Source organism: Equus caballus, chromosome 2 (assembly GCF_041296265.1).
Source record: "Equus caballus isolate H_3958 breed thoroughbred chromosome 2, TB-T2T, whole genome shotgun sequence".
NCBI classification, from domain to species: Eukaryota; Metazoa; Chordata; class Mammalia; order Perissodactyla; family Equidae; genus Equus; species Equus caballus.
Genome location: NC_091685.1, coordinates 72427430 through 72440273, shown reverse-complemented (window position 1 = coordinate 72440273; position 12844 = coordinate 72427430). Strand labels below are relative to the sequence as shown.

Here is a 12844-nt window from a genome sequence, read left to right as displayed (position 1 = left end):
GGACTAAACGAAATCTGCCCCCCAAAAACTTAAATCGAGTGTTTTTTCCTTTTAGCTTTCTCATTTTGATAGAATACTTTTTTCCAAAAATTGGCAACCAATGAGAGGACTAAAAAATTCATGTCCACAAAGTTTTTCTGTTAATATTTCTGGTTCTATGCAAATGAAATGTGGCTCCTGGAAATCAGACAAAATTTCCGTCACGATTTGTAAACCGGTTTGGATCATCTTAGGTAAAACCTGAATCAGGCGTCGAGATTGCTGGTCGTACTTAGTGGACGCGGCCCCGCGGCTGAGGATGGAGCCCAGGCTGCCCATGCAGGCTGGTGGCGCGCGCCCAAGGCCGCGGGGACCGTCTGCTGCCGGCATCCCCGGGCGCCCCTCACTGCCCCTGAGCCTGCCTCCCGGTGCCCTCTCTGAAGGTGTCGCTTCTCTCTCCCTGCAGGGACCCTCTGAAACTCCAGCAGCTCCAGAACCAGGTCCGCCGCGAGCAGGAGGCCGCCCCTCGCAGCGCGCCGCCCTCGCCGCCCTTCCCGCCGCCGCCCGCCCTGCCCGAGCTCACGGCCTGCGCGGCGCCCGCCGCCCCGGAGCCCATGAGCGCGCTCGCCTCCCGCTCGGCGCCCGCCATGCAGTCGTCCGGCTCCTTCAACTACGCGCGCCCCAAGCAGTTCATCGCCGCGCAGAACCTGGGCCCCGCGTCGGGCCACGGCACGCCCGCCTCCAGCCCCAGCTCGTCCAGCCTGCCGTCGCCCCTGTCGCCCACGCTGAAGCCCTTCGGCCGGCCGGCCGCGCCACCCTTCGCGCAGCCCTTCGGCGCCGAGGCCGAGGCCGCCTGGTACCCGGGCTCGCCCTCCCCGCCGCCACCGCCGCCGCCGGTCTTCAGCCCCACCACGGCCTTCCCGGTGCCCGACGTGTTCCCGCTGCCGCCGCCGCCGCCACCGCCACTCCCGGGCCCCGCCTCGCCCGCCGCCCGCTTCGGGCCCGGTCAGACGCCCGCGGCCTTCCTCAGCGCCCTGCTCCCCTCGCAGCCCGCGCCGGCGGCCGTCAACGCCCTGGGCCTGCCCAAGGGCGTCACCCCCGTGTGAGTGCCGCCACCCGCCCGCGGTGGCACTGCCGCCCCGCGCGGCCCTCCCGAAATGTGCCCAGAAACCTCCCACCCGGGGGTACCACTGTCCCATTTTTACATCCTTCCCTCCATCCAGTGTTTAGATTTTTCTCGCAGGTGCTTCACCAGGCTGTTCTTGCATAGCTCCCTTACCCTTACCTAGATCGACACCTTTTCTTCTGCGTTCAGCAGTAGGATTGTGCTCAGGAAGTGCCCAGTGCTCTTAATGATGATGACGATAGTGGCCTTGGCTACCATTTGCTGAGCGCCGTGCTAAGCAGTTCACATAGGTTATCTCACTGGATACATTCCAAAGAGGTGTCATTGCTCCATTTACAACTGAGGCTTCCAGTAGCTAAGTAATTTGCGCAGGGTAACAGAGCCACCAAACTGAGGTTTGAATCCATGTCTGTCTGACTCCAAATCCATGCTCTTACCACCAAACTGCGTATCCTAGTATTTCAGATCACCATTACAATAGCTCTGGAGGGGCTTGGGTACTAGGTATACACTTAAGTGTTTTTGAAATATCTAAATTAACAAAATTAAGAAGGAAGCCTTTACATATATGTAGTAATTGAATGGAAGGGGGAAAAACATGTAAATGTCTTTATGCTGTTGCGGATAAGTGAGGGCATGTGCAACCTAGTGGAAAAATGATGGCGTCCCTGGCCAACAGTGGGCTCCTCTGTCTCGGGTCCTCTATTTGCAGATTCTCTAATACCCATCCTTCCATAGTCACGATGATGCGGCAGCCCTCTGAAATCTTTAGATAGAAAATGTATGAAGAGAACTAACATGTCATCTACAAAAGTACAGTAAAGCCTTCGAAAGAAATATATCATACAGGTGTTTGGCACGTTTTGTGGAGGAGGAAAAGCTAGCACATATGCATTTTACTGAAAAGTTCCAAAAAGTTCCTAGCAAAGGTCAGGCCAGTTCCCTTATCTCGAGTCTTCCCGTTGCAATCCTACTTCAGGGTTTGCCAGAATCCCAGTATTGTTCAGAGAGAAAAGAAGGAACCCTACTAATGAATAAAAAGGGAAGAGCTTAGAAGTCGGGTTGTTTTCATTCATAATGAAAGTTTTCCATTCTGGGAGGTAGGTACTAATGCCACCTTAAAGATGTGTGACTTTGACAAGGTGTATTGGGGAGCTTCAGTTAGTCTTGTTTTGTTAGCCAGTTTCTAAATGTTGATTACATGATGAAGTCTGGCTTCTTCTCAAATCCTTATTGGGAAAATCTAAGTCAAATGAGTGCGTACATAAGTAAGTCAAATCAAGGAGAGGAATCTCTAGTAATGATTGGCCTTCTACTGAGAGTTGAGGCAGTCAACCTGCCTGAGAAACCCTTTGTCTTCCTTCCCTACTTTTCTGTTTGAACTTGTATTTGGCTGCTAGGAAATGAAGTAGTTATCTTGCTACAAAGAAGCGAACTGTTAGAGAGATTTAAGAAGTAGGGTTTTTTGCATGACAGTTTTGTCCGCTCTCACTGTGAAATAGTACCAAATCCTGCTCCCCAGGAAAATAAGTATAAGTAATAATAGAAATAGTATAAATACTATATAAATAATCTGTCTAATATTTCTCATATAGAATTTGATCAAAGATTAGTCTATCAGAGGCATTGGGTAGTCACGTCCTTTATCATCTAAGTGAAAATGCACTGCTTCATTCTGATCTTTCACTTTGAAATTCTCTTAAGGAGAAAAGCAGTTTTAAGGGCTTACTTCAAGTAACAGAAGTACTTGCTTCGTATCCATATCTATCACAGCTACTCATTTATAGAGTCAAAATACTTTAGAATTGTTATCACAATAGTCCAGTAGCTCTGGCCATTTCTTAAAATTTAATGGAGAGGTCATGCTGATTTCTGTGGCTATGGAAAACTATACCCAAAGATAGTTAGGTGCTGTGACACCAAAGATAAGTGGCAATACAACACTGCAGATTTTTAGCTCTGTGCCAGCCTAAGCCATTATAATATGGCTACCCTTTTGTCTTCAAGGAATTTTCCTGTTGCTAAATCACACACACTTGAAGAATTCATCCTTTTGGTTTGATACATGTGAGTTTTGAAACATTTTTTTCTCTGTATATTGTGGGATCCCTCATTTGCATTCTGAATTAAAAGGAAAAGATAGCTCTTTATCCATAATAATAACCCAAATAATTTGCCAAAGACTGTGTGTCCCTCTTAGGGCTGCCATGACTAATTGGCATCCTTGAACTTGTAGGAACTGCCAAAGTATTGTCAAATGAATCCTAAATTATTTTCGTGTGTATTTCATTGGGAGCTTGTGGTGATTATGACAGCAAATTCAGTTTCACTTACATGTTTTACTTCTCTGGTTAGCTGGTTTTGCCATATATGTCAAGTGCCAGTAAATAGGTGGATAATACATGACTCAGTGAAGTAGAAATACATTAGGTTTTTTTTTTTTTTTTTGCCTGCCTTGCTATACCAAAATCTTGAATATAAATTTCAGATATCTCAGTTTTCTTAGTCATCAATCGCATACTAGCTGTTTTACTCTGTTTGTAGGTTTAGCATTGTCCTTGTTTTAATCTGGAGAAGAATAGGTTGGTTATATACTAAATTTCTAAATAGTCTGTCGAGATAAATTTCTGTTTCTCATATGTCTGGGTAGCAGAGGTCAAGGCAAGGAACAAAGGCTATCAAGGCCAGTGATAAACCACAAAGTCAAGAAGGCACATGACAGTGGGCCTCTCTCAGACTCGCAGCAACAGTATTTGGTTGTTGGTTGATTGTGGTTTGGGGCACTTCTGCACATCCAGTTCCTCTAGCACCTTTCTTTCTTCAGACGGCTGCACTGTTCCCTGAGGCTCCTGGGGTCACTAGCAGAGAAAATATCGCCCTTCTCAAAGCTGTTGACAGACACGAATGTTAAGTTAACTAAATCTTTCAGATGGAGGCAGTGAGGAGAACATGCCTTAGAAAGAAACTCGTTTGCACTTTTATAAAATTAATGTGTTCTACTCCCCTTGCAATAGCTGATAGTTATACAGCTTCCGCTGCTCTGACTGTGTTCCTGTACACAGTAAATCAGCCCTGAGAGATGGTGGGAATCCAGGGGATTTGGGAAGGCCACCTGGAGATAGTGCAGTATTTCTGTCCCTGCTGGTCTCTGAGCAGCTGTACCAGGTCTGAGGGTGAGTCAGATCAGATCCATCCCTGAGAACCAGATGGGCACCGTATCTTTTGCCTACCTTCACGTTCCTGGAGTCTGTTCTCATAAGGGAGTGCCACATAGCACAGTGCTACAGTGTTTTATACTCTTAATAGCCTCTTTTGTATAAGTAGGGCTTTGGTTTGAAATGTTACTTTGTGTTTGTCAAAGGTAAGAGCATGTGTCAATAAGAGCTTTTATACAGATGTCTTAATGAGAGCTTTTATTCTATAGCACTCAGCTCTTTACAGACATTATGTCATTGTCCCTCGCTTTCTCCCTGATTTATAAGAAACGGGTAGGTGAGGACACTGCCATCATTCTACACTCGAGGTGAGAGGCAGCACGTGGTGAAGGGATTTCCCTGGGTTCTGGAGTGAGCCTAAGGAAGGAGGGCATAGTATGACTTAGCCTTGGGTGTGTATTGCCCAGGTGATGTCTAATAAATCTGATGTCTGATATAGCTTAGTCAAAGAAAACTGCTGCAGACCAACAAAACAAAATCCCCCGAGTCTTAAGGAAAAGTTGAGAATAGATGTAGTTGTACTTTAGACAGTGTTCAAGTCAGTACCGTGGTTAGACAGTAACTAATAGAAAAGACAAGCTGCATTGGACTTGGCAGACATTATCCCATTGTCCCCACCTTCCCCCTGCCTTGCAGGATACAGGAAGGTGGGGGCCTTGTCCTTCCCCTTAGAGGCAGACGCCTGAGGGCTTTCCCGGGTCTGGTTATTGGGCTCGTTAGGGTCCAGTATCTTCACACAAAGTTACATCCAGTCCTGGGCAAGTATTTTGCAGCAGATTGTAGAAGTCTCCTCGGTCTGCTGTGACTGGTGATGATTCTGGTGAAGTGTCCCTACCCCAGGAGCAGTTCAGGACCAGAGGTGCTCGGTCCTGGAGGGCTCTGTCCCGAGCTGTAGAGAGTGAACGAGCAGGTACACCGCGTGCACAGTTGTGAGTTTATTTTTTAGACAACCTAAAAAGTAATATGAAGAGAATGTAATATTGGTATAACGTTATCTATTTTCCTTTAAATATGAGCTTAAGGTACTCACTTGTACTCTAATAGCTTTGGCTTCATAATAAAGTAGAAAAAATAGAATTAATGTACAAAAACTGTATATCTTGGGCTCTTTTATGTATTAATTCATATATTACATTCTTGAATATGAGGGATACCTAACTGTCAACACATTGATGACTTTGCTTACTCTGGAATTTTGTGGAATTTAGTTACCATTAGATTTCACTGAATATGAAAAAAGGAGACTAAGAGGACCTCTAGCAGTTTAAAAAAGTTGGTTTTTTTTATTGTCTCTGGTTGCTAGACAGGCACATGACATCTTAAGTCAGTGGTGTCCTGGAGAGTTGAGTTTCTGAAACACTCTCACAGAATTGACCTAGACTGTGTATCAAGGGAAAGATGCTGTCAAGATTATTCCGTAGCCAAGGGAAAAAAAAGAAAGTCCTGGGATTTGGGGTGGTGGTCTGAAGATTTTACCTTCCAGATGCTCATGTGTATGTCTGAGATGTCTTTGCCCCCAGCCACATGAATATTACTTTAAAATGGTGAGTGACTTACTGTTGAAGCTAGAGTAAACAGATCAGTAATGTTTTTCGCACAGTTGGGCTGAGCGTGTATACATGAAGTACTTAGTGTGGGCGCCTTCATGAACTGTTTACTGGTGAAGGTTTCCCTCTGAGTATGAGTTTTTGTGAAGAGTTCTGGTTTGGTAACAGATTACCTTGAATAAGCATTTTATTTTTTTTAATTGTACAGACCATCACGAAGGGAGATTCTCTCTGTCACCAGAGACTTTATTTCCTAGCAAGTTGTTGCTCTTCATTTATCAACAGTAGGTGCCATTTGGGGGAGCAAACTACAGCCATTTTACGTTAAACTCCAACACAGAATTAGTTTTATAGGGAAATAAACTCAGTTGCCAAAACTTTGCTTCAAAAACTTAGAACTGCTTTTCTTTCTTTGTACCTCCCCTTTCCAAACACTCCATTTTGGTTCTAACTCTTAACTCTATCTTCAAGTTTTAACAAAATTCCCTAAAGTGTTTTCTGAATTATGGTAGTCCAAATTAGATACTCTGTGAAAAGAAGAAAAGGTTGCATATTACAGTAAGTGTGAGAAATACTGTGTCCGGTACCTCTTTCCTCCAATTCGCAATGCCCTGTTGGCCCTACCCAGCTCGTTCTGGCCCTAGGCCCTTGGCACTGCCTCGCTTTCCCTGTAGGCCTTTACACAGCCGGCACCTTTCTCTCACTGGGGCCTCCGCTGCGGTGGCAGCTCCTCAGGCCTCTGGTTGACCCCCACTGTCTAACATGTCATCTCCTCACATTCCCGTCACTTCATAGCGCTTCCCACCTCCTGAAATGGCCTTCCTTCCATCATTTTTTTCCCTCTCTCTCCTGCCATCCCCTCTGTAGAATATAATTTTTGTAAGTATAGTGACTTAGTTTTGTTCAGTACTGTATTCCTAGCACCTAGAACAGAGTTGAGCACTGAAAAGCAATCGATGAAAGTTATTTGCATGTTCTTAGAAACTGTGATCAAGAATTCTTGGCATCTTTTTAAACTCCTTCCCCTCCTTCACTGTTTTCCTCAGCCAGTCTCATCTGTGTGATTCACCTCCATGCTGGATGGTTTCTGTCGGCCTCTGCAGATCCACTCTTACTATGCCAGGCACTGATCTAAGAAGTGCTTAACATATATTAGCTCATGCAGTTTTCCCAGTAATCCTCTGAGACACATGCTATTAATACCCACATCTTACACTTTACAGAGGAGAAACTGAGGCACGTGGCCATTAGGTAACTAGCCCAAGTCGCACAACTTTGCTGTGGTAAAAAAGAGATTCTTACTTGCATGCCTTTATTCATGCTGACTCTGAATTCCTTCCTCTCCCCGCTCTGCTTGTGTACCAGATAGTCTTTCCTTCCTCATCCTCACCACCTTTCAAGACGTCACTTAGACACCTCCTCTTCCGTGAAGCCTTCTGCAGTCATTTTAGCCAGCATTCTTTTCTATTTCTCTGTTACTCCCCTTGCACCTAGAATTGCCACCACATAGTTTGTTCTTTAACTTATTCCCCAACTTGATTATTAACCTCTTGTAATCAGGACCATCCTTTAGGATTTGGCTGTCTTCTCCATATCACATAGAATAGTGTTGAGACTACAGTGATGAGGCTGTTGTTTTATTATTATGTTTTTCCATCTTTATGCATAGAATTTCTAATACATGGTCGAATTCCAAGATGTCGTCAGGTGATACAATCACTCACCTTACAAACCAACTGTTGTGTCCTAGGCTGACAGAATCAATATAGGTGTATTCGCCTAGCACTCTGCCTTGCTAGATGTTCAGTGTTTGTGGATTGACTATTAGACATTTAAAATTCTTTCAATTGATTGATTTTTATTTCAGTGTTACTTGTTCACAACCAAGAAAATATGTGTACCTTAAATTCTGTAAGTAAAGGAAAATAATGTCTTAAAAACAGAGGGAAACAGGGATGAAGTAAACACCCTTCTAATACTGGCGATCTTGATATGTAGGGAATGGGCTTGTTAAACAAAATATAGAATGTTCAGGGTTTTTATTTGGGTCAAAGAGTAATTTTAATTTTACTCTTTGAAATGATAAAATACCTGGGTGGCAGGAACCCAAACCAAGGTGAATGGCTTCTCTATGAAATGTCCCAGAGCAGTTGTTCTGAGCTCCCTTGAAGAGTCAAGTATATTGAGAAATGCGTTTTAAGCAAGAGGACTTATTCTGCGGTGAATAGTCAGGTGTTCGCTTGCTCAAGAGGACTTGCGTCCGTCTTTCATGAAAACAGTTCTCTGCTTCTCTGGTTCAGGCGGTCTGTTCTGCCCTTGATGGTTGCCTTTTGCTCCTTTCTTTCTCATCTGTGCAGAGAACACAGCTCTCAGTGTAGTCTGCCTGCAGAAACACGGTGAAGCTTCTGTCATCCCAGGCTGCCCCTCATCACACAGTGTGCAGTGGGTTTATGTTGTCAAGTGTAAAGTAATTGCGTGCTCCCAATAACACCTGATGTTACAGAGCACACGCTGTCTTCAATCTTACCTTTCAGGTGATTTCAAAACCTAGTTCTTCTAGTTCTCAGATGTCAGGCTGTAGTCAAAAGCAGCATAGAATTTTATTTCCCAAATTGTGTAATTTTTACTTGTTCTGAGCCTGACTTTTTACGTGTGGTTTGATTTCAGATGGCTCTGGCACAGATTTTCTTTCCTGAAGAGGGACGGTAGAGGGAGGTCAGAAGTGGAAATAGCACATGCATTGGCTCAGTCCATGCACGATATCGGGGGGCTGCTATTTGACAGGCGTGTGATTAACAAAAGAGGCATGGTTGGGGAGAGACAGCTAAAAAGAACATGTAATAATAAAATGTGATAAGTGCTATAAAGAAAACAAACATGGTACAACAGCTAATGGGATAAACCTAGTCAGGGTCGTCCCTTCTGAAGAGACATTAAACTGAAGGCTGATGGCATTGCCCCAAGAAAAAGAGTAAGGGAGAGAGGCTCAAGGCTCAGGAAAGCTGGCAAACCATGCACATTTTTGTTAAAGGATTGCATGGTACTGAAAACTGAGGTTCTAAGTCAGACTTCCCACGGCTCTTGCTGTTAATATGCCTCAGTACACTGCCCAGCTCCCTAAAAATCAAAATCAATTCCTAGTGAGTAGGATACAACTTAAAGTTAGACCAACCACTTCCTGATAATACAAACACAAAATATCACAATATTTTGTTTCTTTAATACTAGTATCTAATATCATCCTTTTGAACTTCAGGGGCAAATGACTAGTAAGGAAAAACCTGGAAAGGCTATCAGTTAGGGTATTTCCCACTATAGGTATGAGAAGACTCAACTAGCAGTAGATCAACTGCATGGGGTTTACTGACTTATGTAACAAGTGTGGGGTCAGGCGGTTCCAGGGTAGGTTAACACAGTGTCCCCAAAACAATCCAGGACCCAGGTTCTCCATCTTCCCGAGCTGTCATCACTGGCGTGTTATGGGTTCTCCCCTCGTGGTCAGCAGTTGGGGGCATGACATTGTTGATGCAGCGGTAGCCAGTGAAAGGAGAAGGGCGTTTCCTCCTGTGTGTTTCTTTAGAGCTGGGAAATTCTTATTTAGCTAGGGTACCTCACCCTCTCTCTGCCACCTCCATTCCCCCAATCTCACTGGCCAGGGCTACCAAACATGCCTCTGGCTCAACTAATCCCTGCCCAGGGGATTGAAACCATGCAAATTGACTCAAATCAGTCACCCCTGAGTTTGGGGAGGGGTGACCTTCTCTAAGCACATTGAAAGTGAACACCCATCAAAATCAGGGGAAGTTCAGCAAGGGAGCAAAAGGGAGTGGATGGGAAGAAAGAACAGGCACTGGGAAGACCAGGAGCACGGGCCTCCAGTCCACAGTATTACTGATGAGGGCTGGGTGTGGAGCTGTTACAGGATGCTCACATTTCCTACTGCATACTTAAGGACTGTCTTTTCCCAGCACTATGGGGTGAAACGGTGAGAAGCGGAAGGTTTGGTGAACCTCAGTGTTTATTTACATCATTGGCCTTACTGGTGCTTTCCACCATATCAGTGAAGTGATGCCAGGCACACGATGCCTTGACATATTTGCAATAAACCTTTTTCAAACTTAGAAATGTCTTATCATAAGATACCATAAGATAAATAAGGAAGTAGGCACAATGTATATGTATAGTTTAAAGAAGAATAATAAAACCAAGGCCTTACCTGTTTCTAGCTCCTTTGAAGCTCCCTGTGTGACCCTCCCCAGTTGCATCCACTACTCTGCCCAAGAGGTAACCACTGCCTGGAATCACTCTCTGAATCACTCTGGGTGAATCATTCTCTGACCATTCTCTTTATAGTCTGTATATGTAGGTTTCCCTAAATTTGTTTCTGAAACTTTTGTACATATCAGACTCACCTAAAAGGCTTATTAAAACATAGATTGCTGGACCCTAACCCTGAGTTTCAGATTCAGTCGGTCTGGAGTGAAGCCAAACATCTGCATTTCTAACAGTTTCTCAGGTACTGCTGATGCTGCTGGCCCAGGGACCCCCACTTTGAGAACCACTGCCCTGGCAGTACTGGTTAGCTTTTGCCAGTTTATAAATGGAAGCATCCTGTATGTATTCTTATGTAGCTTGCTTTTTCTAAAACTCGACATTATGTTTTTGAAATTTGGTGTGGCGATAGGGGTCGCTATGGGTCATTCATTTTCACCACTGTAGAGTATTCTGTTTCTCCTTCATCTTTACCCATAGCCCCCTGAGGGAAAAGGAAGAAAAACAGGAAACAGATGCTAAGGCGCCAACAAAAGTAATTCCCCACCCATCAAGCATCCAGCACCAATGCCCCCTGGCTCACAGGGCTCAGGGTGCTGTTGTGCCCTTGGAAAGAAAGGTTCTGAGGTGTCGCCTCTCGTAAGAGCCTCGGCTGTCCAGGAGGTTTAGGAGGCCTGGGGTATAGCAGCAGGACCTGCAGACTACTCAGGGCCTTCTGGTATAAAGTAGACCTTGTCTCACAGTACATTGGCCTACCCTAATCGAATTAGGACAGAAGAGGATGGAACGGAAGGGAACAAACTTAATATTTGCTTAGACTGGGCTAGGCACTGTTGTTGAATAAATTGATTACAAAGGGTCAGAAGGACTAAATTTCTGAAAGTATGAAAGAAATATATTTCTTTCAAATCCTCTAAACAATCATATGTAGTATGTATTTTTATACCTGTTTATAAGAAATGTTAAGAAACTTGCCCAAAGTCATAAACCTAATACAAGACAGAGCCAGATCTTAAATCCAGGTCTGAATTACAATCAGCTCATGCTTTCACTTTACGTTGCTGCCTCCCTAGGACTATGACACCTTCCCTATCCTTGGCAATTTATCTAACCACTGAGACACCTGCCCTAAGGTGTTTGAATTTGCTCTGAAAACTGGTTCCAATTAGTGTTACCTGAACACCGAAAGTAGATTTCATGGTTCTTTCCATATTAGTTGGAATAGATGTAGCATAAAAAGAGTGGGGTGACACATTGACACCCTGTATTCTTTGTTGGGCTTGAATGTTTAACTTGGATTTATATGCCTGACAACTGACTACACCGCCTTGTGCTTTTGTCCTGCAGGGGATTTCCAAAGAAGTCCAATAGAACTGCTAGAATAGCCTCTGATGAGGAGATTCAAGGCACAAAGGATGCTGTCATTCAAGACCTGGAACGAAAACTGCGCTTCAAGGAGGACCTCCTGAACAACGGCCAGCCGGTACTGAGAGAGATGTAGGGCCTGGAATAATAGCAAGCACATCAAAGAGCTCTTCCCTAGCTTCACTAAGACTTAGGTTTTTAAGACTGTCCACAAATTGATTTTAGTATCCCTGGATCTCAACAGTCCTGTTAGTATTATGACTTGAATCTGGGGAAAGGCAGAAGGTGGATGGCTTCCTTCTACTCAGCCTTCACTGCTTCCTCCTATTCATGATACCATTCTTGGAGTGAAGACAGCAAGTTGGAGATAAAGGAACAAGGAAGGGCTGATTTTAAGACTGGGAGTAGAACAAATGAGTAACAGTGATGTTATAAAGAAAGAGGAACATGGGATTCCATCCGTGCTGGATGGGGGCTGGGGAGGAGGGAGAGGTGTGCTCTGGAATAATTTGTATCTGACCAGAAGCAGTGAATTGGAATTAAAGCAACAAAAAGAGGATTCTATGGCATGTACTGCTTTTACCCAAAAATATCTTTTTACTAAGGAAACCTTTGCTAAAGTCCAGTTCTATTCTACTAGACTGTTACTGGATATTGATTCAGTAATCTGAAAGACTAATGCCTGTTTTACAATCTTGTTCTAGTTTGTCAGGGCAAGACAACTAGACTCAAGAAAAAATAATTATGTTTTAAGGCTGCAGAATTGTAGAGTAGATAACTAGATCTGGTAAAAAAAAAAAAATGTATATATAGGATGTTTTCTCCATTGGACTTCAATGTTTCCTCATCAGTTGTTAGTTTTTTTTCTACTGACCCTTTTCTTATCACATCAGAGTATTTCAAGAGGATGGGAAAAGAAAGCCTAGCAAATAAGACTTCCCAGGTAAAGGAAAGGAGCCTTTCGTGGCTTTATTATGGAATCATCACCAGAAAAATTTGTCTGTCTCTTAAGTAGAAGAGAAAAAAAGGCCTTTCTGTATAAAATCTTCCTCTCAAACACCTTTTTCAGAGTTAGAAAGTTCTCTATGTTAATTGTTTTCTAGGAATTTTAATTATCAAGCATTGATAAATAAAAATGTGAGAACAGACCGTGTTTGACTGGTAAGGTGAGGAACAGAGGCAGGCTGTTGAATGCTGATTTTAATTATTAGGGTATCCTAATCTGAGTTCAGAAAGATTAAAATTCTAATGAGATCTTGTGTTAGTTATTCATTTCACCGAGAATAGAAGATTTTCACAAAGGGAAAATATTTTCTCCCTGAAATAAGTGATTGTATGTG

At 43.9% G+C, this 12844-nt stretch overlaps 2 protein-coding genes across 20 annotated transcripts in view; one reads left to right on the top strand and one right to left on the bottom strand.

Moving 5' to 3' along the window:
- Positions 1-12844, bottom strand: part of CBR4 (carbonyl reductase 4) — a 105720-nt gene that overhangs the window by 17466 nt on the left and 75410 nt on the right. The window contains exons 6-8 of one of the 5 annotated variants that reach the window (XR_011436694.1): positions 8395-8559; positions 7959-8250; positions 4504-5271 (exon numbers count right to left, since the gene is read on the bottom strand). The exons of 2 other annotated variants lie outside the window; for them this stretch is intronic. Coding sequence is in view for 1 of the 3 variants with exons in the window: in XM_023636322.2 (XP_023492090.1) it covers positions 5168-5271 (104 nt within the window). In the remaining 2 variants the exon portion in view is untranslated. Of the gene's footprint in view, positions 1-4503; positions 5272-7708; positions 8251-8394; positions 8560-12844 lie in introns of those variants that run through there. 2 more of the 5 variants (XR_011436695.1, XM_023636322.2) reach the window with 2 other exon arrangements.
- The window catches only part of PALLD (palladin, cytoskeletal associated protein), a 382518-nt gene that overhangs the window by 338763 nt on the left and 30911 nt on the right, over positions 1-12844 (top strand). For all 15 annotated transcript variants that reach the window (XM_023636320.2, XM_070261396.1, XM_023636319.2 and 12 more), the window contains 2 exons: positions 446-1081; positions 11487-11622. In XM_023636320.2, coding sequence (XP_023492088.2) covers positions 446-1081; positions 11487-11622 — 772 coding nt within the window. The remainder of the gene's footprint in view (positions 1-445; positions 1082-11486; positions 11623-12844) is intronic.